This window comes from Saccostrea echinata, unplaced genomic scaffold (genome assembly GCF_033153115.1).
Source record: "Saccostrea echinata isolate AGI-Se365-2 ecotype Australia unplaced genomic scaffold, CSIRO_AGI_Sech_v1 ptg000085l, whole genome shotgun sequence".
In the NCBI taxonomy this organism is placed as follows: domain Eukaryota; kingdom Metazoa; phylum Mollusca; class Bivalvia; order Ostreida; family Ostreidae; genus Saccostrea; species Saccostrea echinata.
The window spans coordinates 346,863-374,057 of NW_026889834.1; the positions used below are offsets into that span (position 1 = coordinate 346,863).

At 32.6% G+C, this 27,195-nt stretch overlaps 1 protein-coding gene across 1 annotated transcript in view; it reads right to left on the minus strand.

Annotated features, from left to right (window-relative positions):
• Window positions 1–680: 680 nt before the first annotated feature.
• LOC133176948 (low-density lipoprotein receptor-related protein 4-like) overlaps window positions 681–27,195 on the minus strand; it is a 59,329-nt gene continuing 32,814 nt past the window's right edge. The window contains exons 12-15 of the mRNA XM_061312012.1: window positions 6,979–7,091; window positions 6,758–6,883; window positions 797–967; window positions 681–700 (exon numbers count right to left, since the gene is read on the minus strand). Coding sequence (XP_061167996.1) covers window positions 681–700; window positions 797–967; window positions 6,758–6,883; window positions 6,979–7,091 — 430 coding nt within the window. The remainder of the gene's footprint in view (window positions 701–796; window positions 968–6,757; window positions 6,884–6,978; window positions 7,092–27,195) is intronic.

Here is a 27,195-nt window from a genome sequence, read left to right on the forward strand (position 1 = left end):
AAGTCGCAATTGGGGTTTTGTTTAATATTTTTGTTTATCCTTTCTTCTAGGCCGACCTATCTAATTAAATCCAGCCATTTCTTTCTAACACTTGTAACTTTGGGAATTTGATGAAATACTAAATGTTTCGAATTAGTCGCCCTACTATCAGATGTACACCCCTCAGCTATACAATAAACTTTTGGCATACTGATTATATTCACCTTGAAGTCGTCTCTGGAGATTTAGAGCTTCCTCGAATTTCCCGCAAAAGAGCGTCAGTAAGTTAGATAACCGCAAGGTAATCGCTATACTAAGTATTAACCATAACTCATAATAATTGCAAAATAATCAAACTTATTAATATTTATGTACACGTTGCACTGCGTACCACAACTATATTCAAGCATAATACCTCTGTGAATATAAGTAATCATTGCTCAAAATATGGGTTTGGTTCTCAGTGCAACACAAATGTACTAGAATGTAAAACAACAGGACCCTCGAAAATTTTCCCATACACTCAATGTAAAAGTGATTATCATTTCTTGCAACATTATTCCAACTTTTTTGTCAAACAAATATCTCACTTAAATATAACTATAAACGTTGGAAATCTGAAATATAACTTAAAGTTGCAATCAGTCCCATTTCATTTTTTGCTAAAAAAAAAAAAAAATGGGCAAAACCCCCCAGCTTTATCAAAACCTCTTCTTTTGATCTAAAATTTAAAATTCACACAATATATAATTGAATACATATACTATATTTTAAAATTAATGTAAATTATATATATATATAAAAAGAGAATTTAAACCTGCACAGAGATGAGTCAAAGGTGGATTCCATTGGCCAAACAGATCACATTTAACAGATGCATAAACAGCAGGCATCAATCCAGTTTTGCACTCAAATTCGCAGGTTTCGCCGGGAAATGCATGGCAGTCAAGCACATTAACCGTTTGGGAAGAAGTATTGCAGCGATGTACTGAAAAAATGAAAATGAAATAATTTGTGTAATAGAATAGATTGACAGATTTTTTTTTTTTTTTTTTTTTGTTAAAGGATGTTTTCTCTCGACCAAATTTTTTATGATACATATCAAGGTTTGTATGCTTATGAAGTCATCCATTCAAATTTCTTTGCTAGAAAATTAAACTTTTTTGTGTACCAGCGATTCAGAGTTTGTATTGTTCAATATAATGAATTTTGATCGCCAATGTTATGCGCCATTACTCTAACATCATAAGTGTCAATCCTGGACAAACAAAGCACTTAATATTTTTTTTTTTCAAGGATCAATTATTGATTTTTTTAAACATGTTAGATAAATATTTATTGATAATTAGATTAAAAATTGAAAGTATGGTATAATTCGCGGCTTTCGATGCACAAATATATGCTAGATCCGATTAAGAAAGATTTTATTTTACATTCCCTAGACTCTGCATGGAGGGAGGAAAATATATTAAAGGGTCCTTTTAAGCATTGTCTCCATAAGGCGATTTAGAACCAAAGTTTGCTCCGACCATATAATCATTATACTAAAAAAATAATTTGTTGTAAAAAAATAAACCAACATGCATTTTAAAAGACTCCCAAAGAGTCTAATATGAAATTCCTAATGACGTTCGCCGCCATTGGAATTTCTAGTATGTGATATTAATACCGTAACAGATAACGGATATAAAGAATTTATTTGAATATTAATTGTTCAAATGACATAAAATAAATAGAGGGGAAATTTAATTGCTAATGGTCTAAAATAATTCGAAGTCAGAGTGAAATAAAAGAGGTACATTCAACAGTTATTTATTCGATGCCCAAAGTTACCATCGACTTTTTCGCTGTCCTCTTTCTTTTCGGCCAATTTGTAAATGTTATTTATTTTTAAGCCAAATCTATTTGTTGTATTCAATTCTTAAGATCGCCTACTTGAGAATTGAAACCAATAAATTTTCAGTACCATGTGAACGCTATCTAATTAGTAAAAATTTTCCACGCGAGGTCTCTAATTAACGGGCTTTTTATCACCTTATTTCGATTTTTTTGAAACCCAGTTTAACGTTAAATCGATAAAAATATGGCTTTTGTCATTTTGTACTAAAATGCCTTCTGAGTTTCACTCTACATACTCTGCACTATACATACTGTATTATAATTTATGAACTCGCCATTTTAGTATGTACTTCGTTTTATGGCTAATACACGTTGGCAGAGTTCAGTGTTCTCATTTTTTTTTTATCCATAACCATATGGAGTCAGAGTCATTGAGGGAATTCCACAGCCCGTAGTGGACTAGGAGTCAACAAACTTCAAGAGTAAAAAAGGAGGAAAATGCTTATACTGCTTCTATTGGAAAAAGGAAAAGGTACAAACATTTTTGATAAATGTTCAGGAGCAGAGAGGATTTTTCAAAGATATAACGTATTTGTACTACAGATTCAATACAGTCCAACCCTAACACCAGAACTCATGACCCAGGGTCATGAATTTCACAAATTTGAATAGGTTACCCTCATCTTCACAACTATGCACTTAGTTGAGGTTTTTCAAAGAATTAACACATTTTCACTATATTATCAATAGAGATCCCCCCACACAACACAACACTACACAACACTAGAAACCCTCACCATGGGACTACAAGCTTTTAAAAGTTGTGTACGAAGCACCCTTGCTCATCATAACTATGCAAAGAAATTATGCTTTTTCACTATATATTCAATAGAGCATCCTCTTTCACCAGAACTCCCGACGCTTAGGTCATGAAATTCCTCAGTTTTGAAAGAGGCATCCTTGCTTATTATAACCATGCACTTAGTCTGTTTAAGTAATTCTCAGAAGCAGAGAAAAGATGATTATCAAAGAATTAATGCATTTTCACTATATAATCAAATGAGACCCACTCTAACACTAGAACCCCTGACCCAGGGGGCATGGAATTCACAATTCTGGAAGAGGCACCTTTGCTCATCAAAACTATGCACCTAGTGAGTTTGTTTAATACCTAGGAGCAAAGAACAAGATTTTCAAAGAAATAATTCACTTTCACTATATGATCTATATAGCCCCGCCCTAGCACCAGAGCCCCTGACCCTGGAACCATGAATTCCATATTTTGGCAGCGGACTCAGTGCCTATTACAATAATGAAAACAGTTTGACTGCTTGATGTCCAGGAGTAAAGAGAAATATATTTAAAGATTTTGCATTAATTTTGATGGTTTTAGCCCCGCCCCTCAGGCCCCAAGGGTGGGTGGGGGGGGGGCATGAACTTCAAACTTTTTTCCCTTTCCTTATAGATGATTTATGGAAAAATTGGTTGAAATTGGTTCAGCGGTTCCAGAGAAGAAGCTGAAAATGTTCAAATGTTAACGGACGATACATGAGGCACGCCGCAGACTACAGACAAAACAGATCGCATTAGGTCGCCCGAGTGACTCAGGTGACCTGAAAATGGATTCAATGTCGTTCATGTGCTTCTGTTAAGGTCGTTGAGGTAAGCATTTTGTCTTGAAATCTTGATTAGATCTGAAACTGATTCAGGTATTAAGGGCGGTCGAGTCAGGCCCCTCAAGTACATCAACACGCTCGCCAGGTGTACACCTTAACACTTGTTCATTTCTTGCAGAATTTACAGATGTGTTTAAGGGTATCGATGAATTGTTTCCTGGTGACGCGAAATATGCATTGACGAGAATGCAATACCTGTAGTGAACCCTCCGCGAAGAATATTTTTTGCATTTTGCGGAAACTACATCAACAGCTAGAGCATATTACGAAATGTGGTATTATTACAAAGAACACAGAACGTGGTGGATTAATTCAGTATTCACTAGACTGAGAAACCCAGCTCCGGCAAGTGAAGAGTTTTCCTAGATTCCCGCGATTTAAATTCGGCTACATTGCGACCTTATTACCTATGAGAATGTTGGAAAACATGATACCCAACTTTTAATGACGCTAGTTTCTTTCACAAGATGAAACACTTCCTTTAAGCTTGGCTTAATGGTGGCTTATAGGTCCTTAATGGAGGCATAATGATTGTCTTTAAGTCACCATTAAGCACCTTTATGCTATCTTTAAGTAATAAATACGTCAACATTAAGTTATCATTAAACCATTTCAAAGTCCTTAATAGGTGCTTAAAGGTAGCTTAATGGTGGCTTATAGGTGGTTTAATGGTAGCTTCTAAAAATCTTTAAGTCACCATTAAGCCACCATTAAGCTAAACTTACAGGTGCTTAATGTCCAATCTCCAGTAAGCTACCATTAAACCACCTTTAAGCCACCATTATTTCACCATTACGCAGTCAATAAAACTGCTTTTATGTGTAAAATATTGTTTTATAATTATTTATTCTCACAAATTATAAACGTTGAGTTTACACATTTGTTAATTTGGCAAAAATAATGTCAAAGAAAGAAAAATATAAAAAATAAAGAAAAAAAATCAAAAGTTAAAAAAAACTTTCCTTATCGGATAATTCTTTTTATATAACAATGGGTATCAAAATAATTGTCTTTTTGTCTATGATCCTAATTTTTAATTTGTTGTATGCACATGCTTGCATTTAATTTTAAATTTTGTAAAAATAATTGATCATCAATATCTGTCACTGTACATTGTGTATAGTTTCCTGTTAGCTGACCGGAGACTGGTGGGGACACCTATTGTCTAACCAGTCGATATACTGTACACTGTTTATTTTACCCCGCTTCCCAATGTATATAAATCTGGTCGGATGACATTTTTAATCTGATCGGTTGTTCTTCTGAAAATTGATTTTGAAATACTAATCATTGAAGATCGACTATATTTTGATAAATTCTTACTTCTGCATTATTTTAAAAGTAAAAAGAATAATGACACTTAACCACGAATTAATTCAAATTATTCATGATTGAATTCAATAATTGGAAATATAATCTATACCTATATATATATTTTCTCGTTACCCAAAGAAAAATTAAGAGACTTACTTAGAGATATTATTTTTTTCCAGAAGAAAATGACGCTATATTACAATTATATTTCCCATGAATTCTGCAGCGGAACGTGGCTCTCCACACACGAAAGAAAAATACAACGTGATTTTTTTAAATAATATATATTATGTATTTATGGATAAAAATAATTTTAAAACAGTATTTAAAAAACTGATTTTTGGTAGCGAAAATTTTAAGGCATTTGCTGAAGATGTTCTCAGTTTCCAAGTTTATACGCTTTGACAAAAATGTTAGGAATAGCGAAACAAGTTAGTTTAAAGACTTGATAAAGGATGCGTTTAGGTGGTTTATTTAAGTTTGGACATTAAGCCACCATTAACCTGCAGCTTAAAGGTGGCTTAATGGTAGCTTAATGAAGTTTGGGTATTAAGCACCTAGAAGCTGCAGCTTAATGGTGGATTAAAGGAATTAACGTCTATAAGCCACCATTAAGCGATTGCTTAAAGATGGTCTTTCATCCTGTGTTTTCAAAACTCGATGCACGTTCCTGATATATGGCATTGACGCCTTCTGAAATGTAGTAATTTCTAACAAACTTCCAGACATCTTTCAGTAGGTTTTGATGTCTTGAAATGCCATTTACCATATGGTCTGCTGAAAACAAATTTCAACACAAAATCGATGAGATTGATGGACCAGATGGCGTGACTACACTTATGATATTCTCGTGAACTGAAAACACTCGAAGAGAACGACGTAATCTTACGCGCAATTATTTTGCGATTGCCCAAGAAGGTTTTAAACTTAATTCCAGTAAGTTTTATTTTTCTTACTGAAGTATCATACCTTGGGCACGTATTATCGGCAGCTGGTCTAAAGCCGGATCCCAGCAAAATTACTGCAATGTGAGAAACAGAACCCCTCCACCTGAATGCAAAGAACTGGAAACGGTTCTAGGAATGATTAATTATCTCGCCAAATTCTCTCTTAACTTATTAGAAACCATGGATCCGATGCGCCAACTCTTGAATAATGATGTTGAATTTATGCCGCATGAATCACAAGCAAAAGCATTTAAGAATGTCAAGATATTTTGACTAAATGACCTGATCCACTCCTGGCATATCACGATCCACAGAAACCTATTACATAGCAATCTGATGCATCTAAGTATGGTTTAGGAGCTGCTTTACTTTGAAATATTAGAGCTAGACCAGTTGCAGACTTTGAAGCCAAGCTGCTTGGTTAGTTATGCGCAAATACAGAAAGAATTGTTTGGTTATAAATGCTTTTACCAGTGCGTGTAACGGTAGACGAATAACGGTCGGAACCGATCATATACCTCTCATATTTATCATGAAGAAGCATTCAGCATTAGTTCCCGTGAAGCTCGAACGATTACTCCTACAGCTATACAAAGACATTCATGTATTCCTCAGACCTGGTAAAGAAATACCACTGGTAGACGAACTCTCTCGTAAAATTCTACCAGACACAAATCCAAAATTTTCCGACGGTATGAATGCAATAGTACGCAGTGTCATGCCTCTCATGTATTTTGTGAACCCACATTTTAGTACATTTGTATGTACTTCCGTTTTGTAGTTAATACATGTATTGGCGTTCTTTTATTATTTTTTCCACCCTTAACCAGTAACTTTATAATGTGTAACAGGAACAAAACAAATCGATTGTATTTCATTTTTAAGAATTTAGAAGTGTGGAAATAATTACCCTTTAACATCTAATATTTCAATGTGAGAAGACTGTTTTCGTCAATGAATTAAGTTTCCTTTTAAATGAATTAAAGATGAATTAATGTTAACCTCCTTGACATGTTGTTTGATCTGACTCCAAATTAACACTGTCCTCACATCCGCATGTTCGTCCAGTTGGTGTTGGAAAACAGAATGTACTGCAGTTACCGTTCTTCTTAGAACAAATGGCGTTCACTGAAGATGAAAAAGGACTGCATCTTCTAATATTTCCCATATATTTCTATTACAAAAAATCATATTAATACATATTTAAAAGGTTACTCATTTACCATCAACTGTATCGTCCGCATACATAACTAGACTGTCCAGTCTTCCAAGCTCTGGGTGATTTGACATAAAGGTTATCTTAACACCTGTTGTTTTATCCATTTTTGTAATGCGTCTGTATTAAAATATGGAAGAATGAATTAGATAAGGCCGCTTAGGCATATAACTATAACAATTTCGATCATATGAACATACATAGAAAGAAATTGCTAAACACATGTATCCACTTCAAAAAAAATTCAAGAACTTCGATTATTAAAATTGACATACAAATATAACGAAATATCGAGAGAGAGAGAGAGAGAGAGAGAGAGAGAGATACAATGACCTTGTCAGCAGATACAACCTATCATTAAGTCAAATGTTCGCTGACAGTTTTTCATACTAATTGTTAGGCCATTGTTAACACACTGAATTGTCGACGGATTTTTTTCGTTATTCCCCGGTCATGACAAGGAGCACACGGCGGGTGTGACCGGTCGGCAGGGGATGCTCACTCCTCAATGGCACCTCATCCTACCGCTGAATTTTTAGAGGTCTGTGTTTGCTATGCCCCTTTTTGTATTGTTTAATGGACTTTTGAGCTTGAATATTGTTCGTTATTTCCATATACTCCATATTTCATGCAAATTGAAATAAGAAAACGTACTACAAACATAAGAATGGCCACATGGATGAAAATATTATTGGAGTTATTTGTTTGTAATAATGCACAAATAAAAGTTCTAAAATATTAAGAAACTGTAAACTTTCCTTCATGTGTCTAAAATTTCTATCATTTTGCCATCACTTCTAAAGCAATACAATTTTTATCACTTTATTACAAATTGTTCAGAAAATTTGCATGAAAAGGAACTTTATGCGACTAAGCTTATTTAAATTAACATACATTTAGTTGTTATTTTCATTTTTGATAGAATTTTTTTTGATAATCTGTCCTTAAAAAGAATTATACTTTTTCAAAGGAATAAGAAAGATTTAAAGGGTATGAACCTTGATCAGGTAGATGGAATAATCTGTAGTCTAATTTAGCACAATTACCTAGCAATTAGTATGGAACATATCAGAAAAAAATATGACCAAACGATAGGTTGTATTTGCAAAGAAGGTCATTATAACAACCATAGAATTTGTGAAAAGCTTATTTTAAATTGAAATGAAATTCATGTAACATTAACTTATTTGTCAGTAACTTGCATCGATTTAAAAGTGATTCCACTAAGAGCATGCTCTTGTGTAATGAATCAGTTGGAGATATTAGCACAATATGCAGGATGTTGGAATGGTATAACATAACAAAAGTGACCGTGGAAAAGCTAATTGAAAGATATCTCATTTGTCATACAGTTTAATTATTGGTGGAATCATTGTCATCTAGCTATTGTTGATAAAACATCCAATCATGAAACAGTTGTAGCAGACTCTGGAGTGTCGTTTATTTCGAGTCCACTAGAATATATTGAATTGGATGCAGGCCTGTAGCTTGCTGATCTGAAAAAAAAATGGGTTTCGACGGCCAAAGAGCTTCAAAGCCACCCATTTAAGTGTATTTTAATTGCGCATAAAAATGTGCTTTCTTTTCGTCTATCCTATTTTTTTCCAGACCAGCGAAATGCAAATCTGCAGTTAATATATCTATATATGAATGAAAGTAACCATTTTAAAAGAATCGTCAATTTTATACAATTATTGCTGTGTTTGAGGTCAATACGATGCTTAGCCACCAGAGAAGGAGTACACTATTCACCGATGCCGTAGGCCGAGATAAATATTGTATATCGAAGGTGGCTAAATCATCGTACTGCTGAAAACAGCAATTATTGTTTTATTTTATGATGCATTATGATTAATTGGATTAAATGATGCAAACTCATGAAGTAATCCATTTTACTTTTAACATTCGCAAATGAGTTAAGGCTTAGTATTGACGTATCTATGCAAATGAACAAATTAAAACATGAAGGGCTATACCTACATGTATCGTATAGAAAAAGTTAAAACTCTTTTTCTAATACAAACTTGGTACCCACGATATGTGATAGTCAGTACACTTTATGACGTCATATTATGACGTCATCGTTCTCTACTATACAAAGAGCAATATATGTATCAAATGGCCCCTAAAAATGAATATCTGAATTTTACTTTGTATGTAGCTTTACCACAGCTTTACACGTGACCTTTATTCGTTATTTTCAATTTGATCAAAATGCCATTAGTTTAGAAATATGACATCTTAGCGTTCACCTTTTCCCGCCGTTTTAGCACATTTTGTAAAAAAAAAAAAAAAAAGAAACTGCTTATTTTCAAGCAGTTTTTCTTCCAGACAATATTCAGCCATTCTCCAGAAATGGTTCCATTAATAGGATAGCAAAAGACATAAATATGAAATTTGACTCACGGATGTTTCTTCGTTTTCGAAAAATTTGATTTTTAAGACAGTACTTAAAATCATGTTACGGAAGTCAGAAGTAAATACACGCCACTAATCATAGGTCGAAACACAAAAAATAAACATCACAGAGCACTTTATATATATTTTGGAAAAATACTCATGTCTCAACAAAATCCCTATTTTTCACACCAAAAAGACAACTATGTATTAACTTTCATTCAAATTTGAAAGCAAACTATGAAGAATATCTTATATTCAGGTATTTTAAATAAAACACCAAATCCATGAAACACTTATGCAGAGAAGTTAAGAAAATTTTATTTCACAAATTTAAGTTGAGAGATCTTAAAAAATAATGACCATAAAAGTTACGGCTGTCAGCATGTGAACATTTTCTAGGAGTATAAGCTTCAAATACATTTTTCAACTGAATAGTAGAGAATAAAAATCAAATACAGATTATACGTCATAGAAATTATTGATTACTTAATGTAATTTGAACTTGAAAATAAGCGAATTCTTGTCAGTAAACAGCAATTATATGAATTTAAAAAATGTAGAATTCTGGTTTATTTGTCTAAAAATAGTGAAGAAATGTACAAAAATTACATGCTCCGATAGATCTACAGTCTACAATTTTGTAAGTTCAAAAGATAATAATATATAGTATATTTTTGAAAATTGAAAGCTTCTATATGTCTCACAACTCTGTTACGGATGTCAGAAAGTCCCCTCTTGCAAATAATTACTCTGAAGATATCTTACAATAGTCTTGAAATTTATTGTTTATAGTTTCCTCAACTAAGTCAACTTCCTTTTCAAGTTAAAAAAACTGGATATTTTCCCTAGAGGAATTGGGGAAGGAGGGGGGGGGGGCTTATCACCATTAAAATATGAGCTGACTGAATCCATATCTCTTTTTTTTCAAATGGCTACTTATATATTTTTCCATATTTGCACACTTTGGTCATGGAGTTCACCCGAACCTCCTACTCTTCATAATCTCTCTCTGTAACTTTTCCAATATACCACTAGTGAGAATAAACTGTAGCTCATTTAATACTAGTTCCTAACTCATGGCGTTCCCCTGGCGTGGCTTTTTCCTAGATAGTTTCACTGTGCCTTCATTCCAACTTCAAGAACTCCCTACCACCTCTTCTGCTTTTCTTTGCTTGCATCTATAATAGGACTTTCACTCATGCTCTTTATCTGCCTTTTTTCTTTTCTTCAGTTCCCTTTGATTTTACTCTAAAACACTTATGTAAGTCTTCCGTTTTCTCTCTCACTCATTTACTAAATACACTCATATATTTTCACTCTTCTTTCTCTCCATCTTTTCTGTCTTTCTGCATTTGTTAATAGCATTCTGTAAATAATGCATAAAATTATGCATTGGTATAAGCTAAATTAAATATTTGTTTTTCCTTAAGAGAAGTCATTTATTTCAAGTAAGATTGGTTATGGGTGTCAGGTCTCATAAAACCTGATATCCGTAACCAATACTATTTAGAATAAATTTGCTACCAGAGAGTATTAAACAAATAATTTAATCTGTACACAATACAATTTTCATATGTGCATATCAATGCAATATTTCAAAGTGCCAAATAAATTTTGTTCATATGGTAATTTTTTTTCAAATATGTCTGATACACAAATATCTGATCACATATTGTGTAAATCAGTAAGTTTGGTGCTCGAATATATCAATGGAATAAAACATCCAAAGCATAATACGCAGTAATAATTATCACTTTTTAGATTTTAGAACATAAGAATGAATAATAAAATTTAGAAAACACTTTATAAGCACTAGAAAGTATAGGTATGAAATCTGATTTTTTTTTCCCCTGACATACGTAACGCTACAGAAAATTTCTAATTATAATGTCAAATGATTAATTGACTTAGGTGAAATGGCTTTAGTCTACAGCAGATATACTTCTTGCAAATGAGTATACACTAAATTAGACAATTCCACACATATCCATTCGTATTTATTCAACATTTTAACGCACCCTTGTCATATTTTCCTCAAATATACGCTTTGCTTCATACAATAATCGCTTAAGTTCGGTAATTTCAAAATTTCGTCACATGCTAACTCGTGTTCTACTTCGCTGAACAATCTTTATGTCAATAATGGAAAGCCGAACCCGATAATTTTTGTTTGAAAATATTGTTACGGATGTCATACGTTACGCCGATCAGGATTTTTAGTCATTTTCCCTCTTTATTTACCACATTATCATCGTCATTTTCTGTAGATAAGCGTAAATAGCATTGGATCATTGTATTCTTCAAAAACATAACGAATAAGTTTGTCAAATGTCATTAATTTGGTTGAAAATGGCGTTACGGAAGTCAGGCTTTAAAATGCGTCAAACTCAATATTCATTTTTTAACCAAAAAATTAAAAAAAAAAACCATACATTTTCGACTTTCAGAGGTATATATTTTTCTTCTGGTGTGCCTTTTACTTTTAATTACGATACTATTCATAGATATTCGTTTGAATACAATCACTTCCTTTCAAATCAATCACGCGTTACGGAAATCAGGCCTGTTTCAGCGACAATATATAAATCGGGGTAAATGAAGGAAGAATGTTTGATTTCTGATTGTGTCTTACTGAGAAAACAGGTTTTGTGATGCTAAAATAAAGACTAAGTTTTAATTGTCTATTTCTTCAAGTATATGCCACTCAGTAGAGTATTAAAATTGGAATATGCACTTACGACATGCTGAGAAACGAACAAAACTATTTTTCATAGGAATATTTGGAAATAATCTAACACTTCAAATGCATAATAATTGGTACCTAAATTTTTAAATTTTGTTGTAGACATATTTTGAGTAAAGTTTCAGTAATTTACATTAAGTAGGAAAAAATAATTTTGTATTAAATGCAAGCGACACCATTTTTACATATTTGGAACCATTTTTTTTTTTATTAGATTGCAAAAACAGCATCATTTCTGACGTCATTAACAGCCTGTGAGTGCATTGAATGTGAAAAATGTATTGGAAATATCTCTAATATAATCTCTTCTACAAAATTAAAAACAATTATACATATCTGAATCACATTCTAAAATGTTGATTTTGGGGGGTTAAAATCGACTCCTATCATATATAGTCCTTTATCAGGAACATCAACAAAATATCTTCGGCGCAAGAGCATATACCATATTTTGTTCTACAGAAACAAAATATAAATAGAAGCAGGGTGCTTTAAGGATTTACGCCGCAATTTTATTAATATTTAGAATATTCTTAATACTATACATTTTTTTTCAAGATTAAATAGGATATGCCCTTGCGCAAACGCTGTTTTGTTAATGTGCACTAGCTGTAACATGTCTTGGATACTAAATATGCATACGAAAATGATTTTAAACTTTCTCTGTATAAAAAATATATATCTTATGCATTTGTATTACTGTAAAAGTGGTTATTTATACTGCTTGTTAAGTACGCGTTTGTGACTGTCAAACATTACGCGTGGGTGTAATATACGCGGTCGCACAAGTTACCGAGAAAATTTACGCGGTCATCGTTACTAACATCAAGTTGTTCTTCTTTGAAAAGGTCAAGTAGTTTACACGCATGAGTAAGAAAAAAATAAATTAGAAATAATTAAAAACAAACAAAACAAAAAAGAATTTATACGGCTGGTCATCGATATGTGCATGTTTCTTGGATTGCTAAATATAACGGCGATCTGGTCAATCAAAAGCGGTGAAGTGTGAACAACTGGTGTACGCTTTATTGTAATTATTTACGCAAGCTCAAACTTCAAAGTGAAATGTACTTACTTGTATCTGCGTGGCGACTGTTGACAATAAATTCAATAGGTATGTTGGTAGTGACTGTGAGCTTGTGTAACATTTTGGACTAATTATTTGAAATTAAGAGGGACGTACATAAAGAGGAAATGAAAATGAGTGTCGATGTTTTTAAGCCTTAATTGCGTGACGTTTCTTTAAAATATTTGACTGTTTAATATGAAGAAGCATTTTTTCATTGCACAATTAAAAAAAATAGAACAGTTACGTTTTCATCACTGTTTGTGATGTATTTATCTACTTACGCGCGTTCAATACCACGATTAATATACGACTAGTTCGTCCGGTCTAACACTATTATAGAAATAGTCTAGAGTGATTCCAGAACTTTGAAATTTTGTGACCATACGCGCGGGGTATTTTACGCGGTTCTTAGCTTACCGCGTAAGTAGTGTAAATTTCCCCCACGCGTAAATAACCACATTCGCATAGAAACGCCTATACCTAGCCTTAACTCACGTGTGTTTGCTGAAGTCCTAGCCAGATGCAATGGTAGAAACCTGATTAAAATAAACGTAACCAGCTCTATTAATTTGGATTTCTTAAATCTATTTTAGGTGCAATGTAGAAAAAATAAATTTCAGACATATATATATAGGATATATAGTATATAGGATCGATTTTTTAACAAAAAAGGGGGTATTTTAAGGAAAACAATTGACAAATGACCTGAAAAAAATCTTTAACAAGCCTCCCACACTCACCCACCTCCCTCCCACCCCCCCCCCCCCCAAAAAAAAAAGAGGAGAATTTTGCAAACTCAAAATTTTATTTTTGGTGGGATGAAGTGTTAAAGTTCATTAACCAGGGGACATCAGCCCTTTCATGAACACTTTAAAACTACGCAGCACTGTTAAAGCTTACTACGAAGAAACCAACGGAATAATTAACGTGCGTAAACAAATACCTTTTTAAACTGAATTTATATTTGTAAAGCTACTGTATTATCACATGACTTTAATATTATTTGAAATAACATTGTATACCCCACTCTGTACTGAATTTGGTTTGGTCACGTTATTTGACAGTCATGTGATAAATATATATCTCATACGGTATCAATTTTAATGCACCAGATGCTTATTTCGACAAAATATGTCTCTTCAGTGATGCTCATGCCGAAACGTTGAAATTCAAAATATTTAAATAAAAAAAACTTAGAAGAGCTGAAAAAAGAGGGTTTGCTCCACACCCACCCTCGCCCCAGACAATATGTGCGGTGCTTAAATGATACGTACACCTGAGTGGGTCAGAGGAAAGTGAAATAAAACTTTCCAAAACTATTTGTATCACCATTAGAATTTCCCAATCTTTTTTACGTCCAATGTAAAAAAAGAACAAAACAAAACAAACAAACAAACAAACAAACAAACAAAAAAAAATGCAGGTGAACATAACCTAGTATTTTTCTACATTATTGGATATCAGCCAATCAAAGAGAAGGGGATTATTTAATTATTTTATTATTTTACTTTCATGTTAAAAACAATAATCTGACTGGTTTAGACGCATTTTACAATACATAATGTTACCCCCAGCATTAGCAACACACTTGACAAAAGATAACACAACGATAATGTCACGTTCGTGTAAATTATTCCACTACGGTTCGATGGTAGTAGATGGACGTCGTTATGGCATGTTTTTGACGTTATGATAATCAAAAGTTCGGGGGTGGGTAGGGGTGTGGGTCATAGAATGTGTTATAAAGAAAAAATGTATAAAATGTATGGTTTTGATTTTTTTAAACAGGGAATTCGATAATCTCATTTTATAAGAATAAAATTTATTTTTCAGGCATTATCTATTTAAATCCTTAGTTACTGTTACATTTTATAGTACTTTAAAAAACAGGAAAATTTCGTAAATTTTGACATTTTGAAATGCATCCTCTAGAAACCAGGTGGTAGAATTTTCTTTCTTACATATAGTACATAATGTAATATTGCTCACATAATATAATTTTAGCAGAATGTTTTTGTAATATTTTGATCTTATCTGAGCCAAAGGCTTAAGTGAGCTTTTTTTGGATTGAAGGGTATCAACACTACTAAGTCCCATTTTTTACTGACAAACTTAAACAATTACTGACAATGTGCTGTCTTTACTGCAAAACTTAGACAATTACTGTCCTTTTTACTGTCGGTGCTGATAAACTTAGAAAAGCTGACAATCTTAGTCGGAGTTGATTAACTAAGACAATTACTGATTGTGAATTTACATGTACTGTTCTTGCTGAAAAACTTAGACAAGTGCTGACATTTACTGATAAGTACTGTCCCTATTGTTTTCGCTCTCAGGAAGACTGCAGAGGTGTGAAATACCCCGGCATCTTTTTTTATTTAAAAGAGGTTTTATTTCATTTTTTTAAAAATAATTTTTATAACTTTGCTCGAATAATACTTTTAAAAAGCTCTTTTGATCAATTTAAAGAATAATTATTTATTTAAAAGTATTTCATAAGGAAAACATATGAAACTTCAAAACCTTTCAGCAGATAAGGAATTTTTAAGTTATTTTTAGTGACGTTTATTAGCGAAATATGGTGTTTTACAGATCTTTTCCTCCTGATTATAAAAATGATTATGATTTTATGTTCCCTTACATGTACTTTACATGTACTCTCTCTTTTTGTTTAATTATGTATAAAAAAAATCATACTGTCTGGATAGATGTGTTATTTACATTTAGTTTTGAATAATTATGATATAATTTCAGACCCGTAGTATGCGGCGTGGCCGGGGTGCCCCCTTTTCTCAGAATAGTTTTTCTGGTGTAGTTTTCGTTTGTAAATTTTGATGTACATGTTGTTCCCCCCTCAACTTGTGTGCTGTACGGTCAAACATGCCCAAATTCCAGCATTTAAACGAAAAAAATATACTAAAAAGTTAGGTACCCCCCTCCCTGAAATAGGATTTATAGTTTTTTAAAGTTTGGACAGTTTAATTTTTTTTGCTACGGGCCTGTATTGATATTCATTTATTCTTGATATTCATTGATTGAGTTACTGCCCATTTTATTCTTTTGAATAGAATACATCTTTTAGTTGATTTCCATATATGGAATTTCTGGATCCCCACCTTAGAGTGTTATTTAGGGTTAACTTTATTGTTACTGTAATGAATTTTGTAATGCACGGCAACTCATTTTGTATTAACGAGGCCGAGTCTAATTATATCTACCCTAGAGATTTTGATACATTTTCTTGCATGAATTTTTAATATTATATTAATTATTTTAAGATAAAATAATCGAATGTTTTCCATCCCGATTTCTTAGGGTGCCGTCTCAAAAGTTGTCATATTTTACTATTGGACCCTGTGGGACTTTGTCGGAAAAGCGCCAAATTATCACATTTTCCCCATATTTTTGTATTTCTGCCCTAGGGATTTATTTTTCAGTAAAATATATGAAAGCTATTACAAAAAGTCACCAAACTATGAATTTTCAAAAAAGTTGACCATCTGGGTTGGTCTAGGAATTATTACAAAGTCCCCCCCCCCCCCCCAATACCTCTAAATTTGCCATATTGCGGTATACATTTTGTATATATCGGAGCAGATGAATTTGTTGGTAAAAATATCAATGTTAGATACATTGTTGGTATGTTTATTTTGATGTTCTGTCAACGGTTTTTAATAAAATGTCCATAGACGTCTTGAATACTCGAGCGAGTCATGCGTCTTTCTTCAGCATCATGCATTGCTTACAGAACCGGAAGGCAGTGACGTCGTGAAAGCCATTTCAGCGTTTATTCCTAATTAATGTCTTAAAAGCACATTGTAAGACAATAAACGTTACAGATAATGTAATATAATGTTAATTTTGTATTAAAATTACAATACTTAGGAAAGGTGTTATGTTGTAATTACGACTGCATGAAACTAAAAAGCTGCGGAAAGTCATGCGCACTCGAATTAGACTCGACCTCGTTAAGTGATAAAAAAAGAAATATTAAATGAGCTTTTAAAAAAGAATCCATCGGTTTGACAAAAAATATTGTTAGTACATGTATGTATATTTTAACTCAGTTTGGATTAAAAATGATACATATACATGTATATTGACTGACTGAAAGCAATTCATGCTTTTCAAGTTAAGTAAAATACTCTTTGAATTGCTAATTTTATATCAAATACAATTATGGTAGAAATTCATACTCAATTTTCTTATCAAATATAAAGAGTGTACGTGTGTGTGTGTGTGTGGGGGGGGGGGGTACGACACGTGCGATCTTAAATAAAGATGTATAATTACAACTATTTCCCTAAGATAGAGTAGGAGGGGTGATCAAAAAAGTTCGCGAACTATCTCTATATTTACAAAACCACAATTCAAATCAGAATGAAATTTGGCACACATATAGTCATACACGTTCTATAAATAGCAGATGTTATATAATGTTTTGCTCCGTGTTTGTGACGTCACAATGTAAAAATGACGTCAATATGTAGGTGACTTGTGACAAAAAATGGTTGACTCAGTCGTACTCGAGCAACGAACGGCTGTAAAGTTTAACGCGTTTATCTTGGAAATTCCTTTGCAGTAGAATATGATAATTTGTACAAGATTTATCAAGACAAAAGACTTACCAGAAGATCAATCATTATTTGGATTGATTGTTTTAGTGAAGGCAGGGAGATGGTTAAAAGCAAACCGGGGAAAAGATTTGTCCTTAGTTGAGCAATTCATTATGAAAGATTGCCAAGTTACAACTAGAAAAATAGATGAATATTTTAACAATAATCTAATTATTAAATCCCTAATATATCGTTTACTTTAGACTTTAAACATATGAGATATGAAAAAAAGGTCGTCCATACTTTATCCACAGTTGATAAACGACCCTCCCGAGACAGAGGACTCAGGTTGTGCTGGTCACCATGCTAATTCTGGGAAGGGATATCCTTATCCACCTATCCTACAGCCGAGATTTGGCCATTTCTGACAGATGGACTGCTCTTGTTATAAAAGATAACTTGCATGGTAAGAAATATAAGACTCGGAAAAATATTCAAGCTTCTGTGAACAGACCGATACGGAGCATGTCACGTGACGGCTTGGATCACGTGATTCGCGCATGGGCAGAACAATGGCAGATGTGCATTAAAATCGGAGAGGACTACTTTAAAAAATAAGAACACTGAGACCTCATTTTATGTCTTTTAAGGAAGTAATCCAATTAGTTCGCGAACTTTTTGATCACCCCACGTACACATGCTTGTTAAAACAATACTGTCGTGTATAATTAGTACTCATGTTTTATCTGTTTATGTCTCAATCATATCCTATAGGTGGTAGAATTTGTTGTTGATAACACGAAAAGCGAGAAATAATTGACATAAACCTTGTACATGTTATGTTTGAATTAATGAAATATATGGATGAGGAAGTATTCCGATTATATCTTTCTCTAGCCATAAGGGTGTTTTGTGTCAAAATTTTCGAAGTCTGTGAAAATCTTGAGCCAGAAACAATCATATATATATATATATATATATATATATATATATATATATATATATATATATATATATATATATATATATATATATATTGTGCTAGCTATTGATCAATAAAACAGTTTCTCGCTTGATTGAATGGTAAGGTTTTGATGTCGTAACGAGGTGTGCACATTTCATTAGTTTACATAAAAATAGTGCATTAATTAGATCATGCAGACATATAAGTATTTATGTCTCTAATTAGATACTGTATGATAAAATGTTCCAAACAAATCATAATTACCTGTGTAACAGATGATCTTCATATCCTACATGTATATCTATATGTTTTTTTTTAAAACTCTATGTATTAAAAATTCATTTTTTAATTCATCAAAGGTTTTATTATATTAAGCTTAACGAAATTTCATTAAAAAAATTGAATCGACGTTTCATAGCTTAGTCAGGAACTTTGTTCCAACTTCAGAATATAAACCAGTTTGATTTTACAGTAAAACTGTGCTTATTATTCGTCCAAAATGATTCAAGTCTATTAGCTGATAACAGGCAGAATTACAGAGTTACTGAACACACAATCGTAAACTCTATGAAGCACCTGTGTGTAGAAGAAATCGCATGAGGCGATCCGAGTGTGTACGGTAGCGAGAAAATCAGACAATAGGTGTCACTGCTGCATTTTACAGAAGCAATCGAAACTTCTCGGGCCTTTCCAAAAAAGCGGAAAAACAACCTTGAATGTGTTACGTAGGCGTCCATGACAACCCCCATTTTCATAAACTTTAAAATAAATGTAGGGAGAACTCTTATCTGTATAGTTTGGAGCCCAACTTTATTGAATGTAAAGATATAACCTAAAATATAGTACAGGAGTGACTTTTAACTCTGTCTTTCCAATGCTTTAATAAATGGGAAGCGACTCCATCTTGTATAAATTTTTAACATCCGGTGATGTTAATACATTCGAGGTTGTTTTTCCGACCACTGAAGGAAAGACCCGAGATGATGCGATTGTTACAGAAGGGCACTCGCTGGATACTACAGGAAGTTAGTTACGCAACATTACGGTGACAGGTAGACCTCTCTGTTCTTCAGCACAATTTCTAGCAATTCAACACATAGATACATGTAATTGAAATACGCATTCTACAATCTCTCACCCTCTTTTTAGAATAAATAAGTTATTCTAAAAATTAAAATACTAGACTTGATTAAAAATAAAATGTGAAAATCTTAATCGGGAAAGACACAAACTTATAAAATTTAGCTGCAATTTCTAACAAAAAATAAATAAATAAATAAATAAAATAAATAAATGAAAAGGGAAAACCACTACTAAAGTGTTTGAAAAATACGGGTTTCAGGGGTTTCTTCCTAATATTTTCTGTTAAGTCTGGTTAGTGTGCGATGTACATTTCAAGGGATGGTAAAATGAGAGAACAATAATGACTGTGTTATCGCTTGCATGTATGTAAAGTTTGTTTATCAAATTAAAAAAAAAAAACTGAAATAATTCCAGGTATATTTTCTAAACTTTTTATAAACAATTTAAGAACAATTACATACAATTTACAAGCAATAAGATCACAACAATAAAAATTTATTTTCACTTTTCAGTCGTAGTTATACTATATCTAAAACTATCTACATTCAATTCGCCTGGGTCAATATTATTTCTTTTGGCGAGAGAGAGAGAGAGAGAGAGAGAGAGAGAGAGAGAGAGAGAGAGAGAGGAACGGCAACTCGACATGGGAGATGTATAATCTTAATCTTATAAAAATGAAAGTGATAAATTAATAATCAAAACTGAAACAAATGAACAAATAAATAAATACTGATAATAATGATTACGATTGTACATTGTACCAAGTGGTCACACAAATTTGCACCATGCAAAATAGCAATAAATCCTTTTCATGTATACTGGATATTGGGTTTTTCATGTAACTTTGGGAATGTACATGTACATAAGTGATAATATTTTAAGCGATAAACCGTTTTCTTAGATATGTTTTAGTGACAAAATTAAAAGGCACAGTTTATAGTTTGATGCTCTACAAATTTACCACAATTCTGTCGTAGGGAACTCACTTATGGTCGATTGAACCGGAAAATTAATCCCAAAGAGCGGTATATACAGTAACTGTATTGTACAGATGTCCAAGAACATTTAGAAATAAAATTACCGATCAGTAATTATTCAAGTCCTAGTTGATTTAGATTTTTTTTAACAAAAGGCCCAATGGCCTTAACGATCACCTGAGTATAATACAACAATTTAGAGGATCCATAGAGTATAAGATAAACTGATAGATGAAGTTTTGTTGCCCAAAAGCAAGAGAAATAGGATGATCAAGATTAATGAAATAATTAGTCTAGTATTCAGTAGCAATTCATACATTAAATTCTAATCTATCTCCCATTTAGCACTCTCGTCATGCAGACTTTCAACAAACTATTAGTTCTTCTGTACAACCTTTAACCCCATATTGTGACCTCTCATATTGGCCTTTCTTAGATCGACTTTGAAGAACATTTTATTTTATTTTATTTTTTTTTTTTTGCATAATTCTCTTTTTCTATTAACTTTCAAATACATTATTTACATTGGTTAATTATCAAAAGTGAATGGCAAAGAGGAATAACTACTCTCAGCTGAATACAAATTAATAGAGCCCTGGCAAGGACCAGAATACTCAACCAAATGGTCCTGATGTTCAAAAGCTGGTAAAAATATCCTTGTTCATTAATTCTCAAATTTGGAAGATGTACCCTCCTCATCATAACTATGCACTTAGTTGAAGATTTTCAAAGAATTAACACATTTTTACTTTATTATCAATAAAGCCCCCCTCCCTCCCCCCCCCCCCCCGGGGCCCCGAAAACACCAACACCTGAGGACCACAAGTTGAAATTTTTTTGTAAGAAGCACAATTGTTCATCATAACTATGTACTTTGTTTATCTGCTCGACATTAAGGAGCAGACAGGATTAATTAACAGAATTAATGCATTTTCACTATATTATCAATAGAGCCCCACCCTTACACCAGAACATCTGACTTAGGGGCCATGAGACTCACAATTCTGGAAGAAGCACTCTTGTTCATCATAAATATTATTATACTTAGTTTCTTTTCTTTATTATTACCAGGAGCAGAAAAGAATATTTTCAAAGAAATTATGCTTTTTCACTATATAATCAATAGAGCCCCCCCCCCCTCAACCTCCCCAACCCTGGGGCCATGAAATTTACAATTTTGCATTTTTATTCTTCAACACATTTATTTAAACTTGATTCACACATAGTTAATTGTACATCGAATTCGTTATGAATTGTTTAACAGTTATCAATAATAAAATTCTTAGTTACAATTTTTAACTGTCTGGGAACTGAAACATTTTTCAAATATTGAAAGAACACTGTCTCTTAATCAAAAGTATAATAACACACAAACATTTTCACACCACTGAAGCCTCCCCGAGAGCGAGAACAATAGGGACAGTACTTATCAGTAAATGTCAACACTTGTATTAGTTTTACAGCAGGAACAGTAAAACGGGTCAGTGATTGTCTAAGTTTATCAGCACCGACTAAGATTGTCAGCAATTTTCTAAGTTTATCAGCACCGGCAGTAAAAAGGTCAGTAATTGTCTAAGTTTGTCAGTAAAAAATGGGAATGTCAGTACGCTTCTGACTTACCATTACAAGCCTCCAGTTTGTACATTTTTCCACTACTTCTTAAGACCATAAGGCTAATTCCAACCAAACTTGCTACAAAGCATCATTGGTGAAGGGGATTTTAAAGGTAATGGGAATGGCTCGCATATCTTTAATATGTTAAAGGTTACGGTAAAATAGATCCGAGGAAAAAACCGCATCAAAATTTATGCAGAATTAACGGAGATATCGGGTAAAATCCCAATTCACACCTGAGCGATTTTTTGAATCGAGCAGTTTCAGGTCTTTAGTCTATGTTACAGTGTACATCATACATGGACCGGCCATTTAGAATTCAAAGCTAAATAAACAGCGGAAGTTATGCTGATGTTTTGTGTGACTCTTGTACTTTGACTTTAAAGGGGCCTGGACACAATTGCGTTGTTTACAATTTTAAATGTCTATTTTTATTTAAAAATAACTCAATTTAATAATTTGAACTTACATGAATATTCTTAGAATTCAATGACAACGACAATATTCATGACATAACGTCAAACACCTGTAATTGTAAACAGGGCATGGCCTCTGTTATTGTTAGTGTTTACGTTTTACCGGGTGTGTTCAATTTGTTTAATCTGCACACATCACTGAGCAAGGACTGAAAATACTATCGAAAATTTGAAATTTTGCATAACTTTAAAAGAATATTTAGTGTTTTCAAATCCAATATAACACCGCTGGGGTCGAGGGGACATACTTATGTTTTTGCTTGCAAAAGCAGTGTTTCTTGTATTGTAAATTTTTATTTTTAGCTTTTTCCTCCCTTTGAAGAACTACTCATTCAAATAATTACAAAATAGGATGTAGTAACGAGGTAGATATTCACTTACAATAACATAAATTTTATAATTTTCTCACACACTCTTTCTTAAACGGATTGATCTAGATAAAATACTGGGCTTTTAAAGGGCAAATTTTCAAATCACAATAGTTAGGTGTCCTGATTTACATTTAAATTTGAAATTTAGTATTCTACTTTTATATCAATTTAACATATGTCTAATCAGTTTCTTTATTATAACAAGTGTTGTTATTAATTGATAGTATCAGGCCCGTGGGACGCAAGGGGGGGGGGGGGTTACGTTTTTCTGAGTATAGTATTTTTGCTATATTCTACAGTGAAAAACTACATATTGATTTGTCCGTTTGCAAAACATTAAGTGAAAAAAATTTAAATTATACATTAAAAAGCAATTACATGTACATATTAATAATTTTTTAAACTCTTGGAAAGATATCTGTACCAATTACTTAGAAGGATTTGGTAAATTAAGTACATATTTTAAGTATAAAAAGTCATCTAATTTTGAAAAATACTTGAATATGAAAAACCGGGACAGTCGGGTAGTTCTAACAAAAATCAGAATTAGTAATCATTGCTTAGAGACGGGTGGATATGAAATGATACTTTATAAATGTGGTAAAAATGAAATTCTTCCCAGCAGTGAGAGTCTGTCGTTACTGTACTTCAAGTCCAGCTGAGGATGAAATACATTTTTTGTAGAATGTCCATTGTATAATGGTTCTAGAGGAGAGTTTTTAAACAAAATCTTTAAAACTTTTCCAAATTTAATATTGCTTAATAATGTGGACTTGCTTACATGGATTCTGAGTTTGTTGTTTTATTATGCCAACATCTAAATGAAAATTTTAATATGAGAAAACAACATAGTACAATATAGGCATATTACAGCCATTATACATATACCATTTGTATACATTTTACGCATCCCAAAAGTTGACAGCTAACTCTCTGTTCAATATGCAACTGTTTGTTTTGTTCTGTTTATTGTTATTTATGGCTATGATTTCGGACATTGTTCATCTTTATGCTCCACTGTGGGCCCAAATCGGTTGAATAAATATTCTATTCTATTCTATTCTATTGTAAATTTTCCTTTAGATGCTGGTCCTCCCCCCCCCCCCCCCTTCCCCACTTTTTGCCGCTGTCAGGTCGAGAACGTGCATAGTCTAGGATTTGGACAGTCAATTAGGTTTTTTTCTTTCTTTTCTCCTTTTTTTTTTGCTTGTCAATTTTTTTGGGGGGGTCAAGTTTGCCCCCCTTTTGAAACCGTTGCCATTGCTGAGGGCCTGAGTATTCCTATTAACTTGACGTTTAAATTTGTAAACGTACAGTATAACAACTCTTATTTCCTCTTCAACACCCCCTTTGTAAAATTTCTAGATCCGCGCTTGTTGCTGGACTCGTGTTGCTGTTTTATACATGTAATTACAATGGAAAGAAACGATTTAATTATGAAATTATGATGAAAGAAGGAATTATTTTATTGTGTTTTCACATACTTAATAATGTAATAATATTTGTTTAAGCTTATTCTCTCATACAAAACAAAATATATTTCTGATCTCTGAAGGATTTCCGATCCTCAGCCAGAAGGATAATTCTTAAATTTGTTATTTTGTTTAAAAAGTCTGAAAATGAGGTTTGATATTGAGATCTTTTCGTGCAGTTCTTTTCGTGCAGTAATTTTCATTTTATGCATCTCAATATGTTTCAAGGTTATTTGATGTCTTAGAAACTGTTTTGTAAAAAGTTTACATTTGTACCCCATAAAAAAAAAATAAATTCATTTTTAAAGAAATCGAATTTCCTTTAATCTAACATTAGATACCAATGCTTATTCGCAGGATATAAAACAAGCCAAGGTATGTGATGTCCAAGCAATGATAGCACAAGCTCTTTACACTATGTATTACATAAAAATTTAAGTAAATAGAACTAAAATACTGTATAAGCATAAAAAGATGCAATTTTCTCCAAATGCTCCAAATTTTTTATCCCAAAATATATTTTTTGATCAATTTTGGATTAGAAAATGCATAGCTGATGTTTTAATTCATATTTCCTGAAAACATATTTGAGATTTGATAATTTTCCCTATATAATATGATTAACTGTATTGATGAGCTTTGAAGAAATTCCACGGGTAAATTCACGTTACTCTGTGAAATCAGAGACGTTTTTGTGAGCATTTTCAATTACTTAAAAGCTGATTTTTAGAACCTGAGGATCAGACTACCTTAAATATGTTTGATTGAAATACTGTCAAGTTGTATGAAATTATTCTCTGTATAATAATATAACATAAGATAGACCAACAAAATTACAAACTTAAGGTTTTCAAAATTGGAAGTTATATGTAAGGTCATAGGGAAGGTCAAGTAAAAAAATAATTGATAGATTAATTGCTCACCAATCTACTTCAGTGTACTAATTTTGCATTAATAAAGTTGGTAATAATTAAAATAAAGGGAAAAACTAGAGAAAAGGGCTCAAATTCAAAGTTGGAAAAGCCAGATTAAAGTTGGAATTATCAACTTTAAAGTTGGAAAAAGCCAACTTTTAAGTTGGAAAAGCCAAGATTAAAGTTGGAATTAATGTCGCCCGTGTGGCACAGTGGTTAGAGCGTCTGCCCTAGAGTCGCGGTGTGAAGAGTTAATCCTTACGTCGCGGGTTCGAATCCCACTGTGGGACGTGGAGACTGGTCCTTCGGAATGAGACCGTATAAACTGAGGTCCCGTGTCGCAGTAGGTGTTGGCACGAAAAAGATCCCTCACTGCTCATGATCAATAGCCGTAAGTGCAGAGTATAGGACAAAATTTGCAGCTCTCCACCGGCAAGTGGTGGTGTTTCCATATGAGTGAAAAATTCTCGAGAGGGACGTTAAACAACATACAAACAAAAAAACCAAGTTTAAAGTTAGAAAAGCCAAGATTAAAGTTTGAATTTCCAACTTTAAAATTGGAAAAGCGAACTTTTAAGTTGGAAAAGCCAAGATTAAAGTTGGAATTACCAACTTTAAAGTTAGAAAAGCCAACTTTAAAGTTTGAACTTCCAACTTTAAAGTTGGAAAAGCCAAGTAAACTTTTTAGTTGGAATTACCAACTTTAAAAAAATATTACGTTGCACTAATAGGCTTCCATATTTCCTAGCTGTGAGTCTTGTCTCGCCGAATTATATTCCATATAAATTGTAAAATACTTTTGATCCATTCCTTGCCAATGTGCTTACTGAATAATTTTTCCTAAGTACATGTTTAAAATACCTTCGAATCTGGACAATTATGTTTTTTAAAATTCTTTTTCCAAACACAGTTAACATAAATTAATGTGTGAGTGACTTCTTGTTTAATTTTAAAAAGATGATTTAAATACTGAATCGTCGCCGATTTCAGATGGGGGATGGGGCTCTGTAGAACATAAAACAAACATAAGTGTTGTGAATCTTAATATTCCTCAATATTCCTTTTGATAGATCATAACACATGTAGAAGGATTCTAAGCTTCAGTAGCTGTTCGATCTGAGGTTCCATTTTACATTCACCGCTGTTCATTATAAACAGCTGATAAATCTTAGTGCGTGGTAGTAGTACTGTATTAATACTGTATATATATATATACTTCAATATCAATGTAATATTAACCGATAGATTCATTCAAAGTCCATAATCAAAATGATTATGTAACAAATTTATTCAAATCACTTCTTTTGAAAAAAGGGGGGTGTTAGAGTAAAATAAGGTTAAATCATGCAAGTTTAGACACAGCATTAGTTATAAAAGAATAAATATCTTGAACTTGAGTATAGGAGTACATGCATCATTATATACGGTAACCGTATTCCAGTTATAATTTTTAATATTGTTTTTCGAAAAATAGACCTTTATAATTTCAATCGAGTATAATATTTGATGACTATCTTGAACAGTTGTTCATGTGAAATTCTTGCCGCTAACTGAAAAAGGATAGTAGTTTACAAACTTATTCATG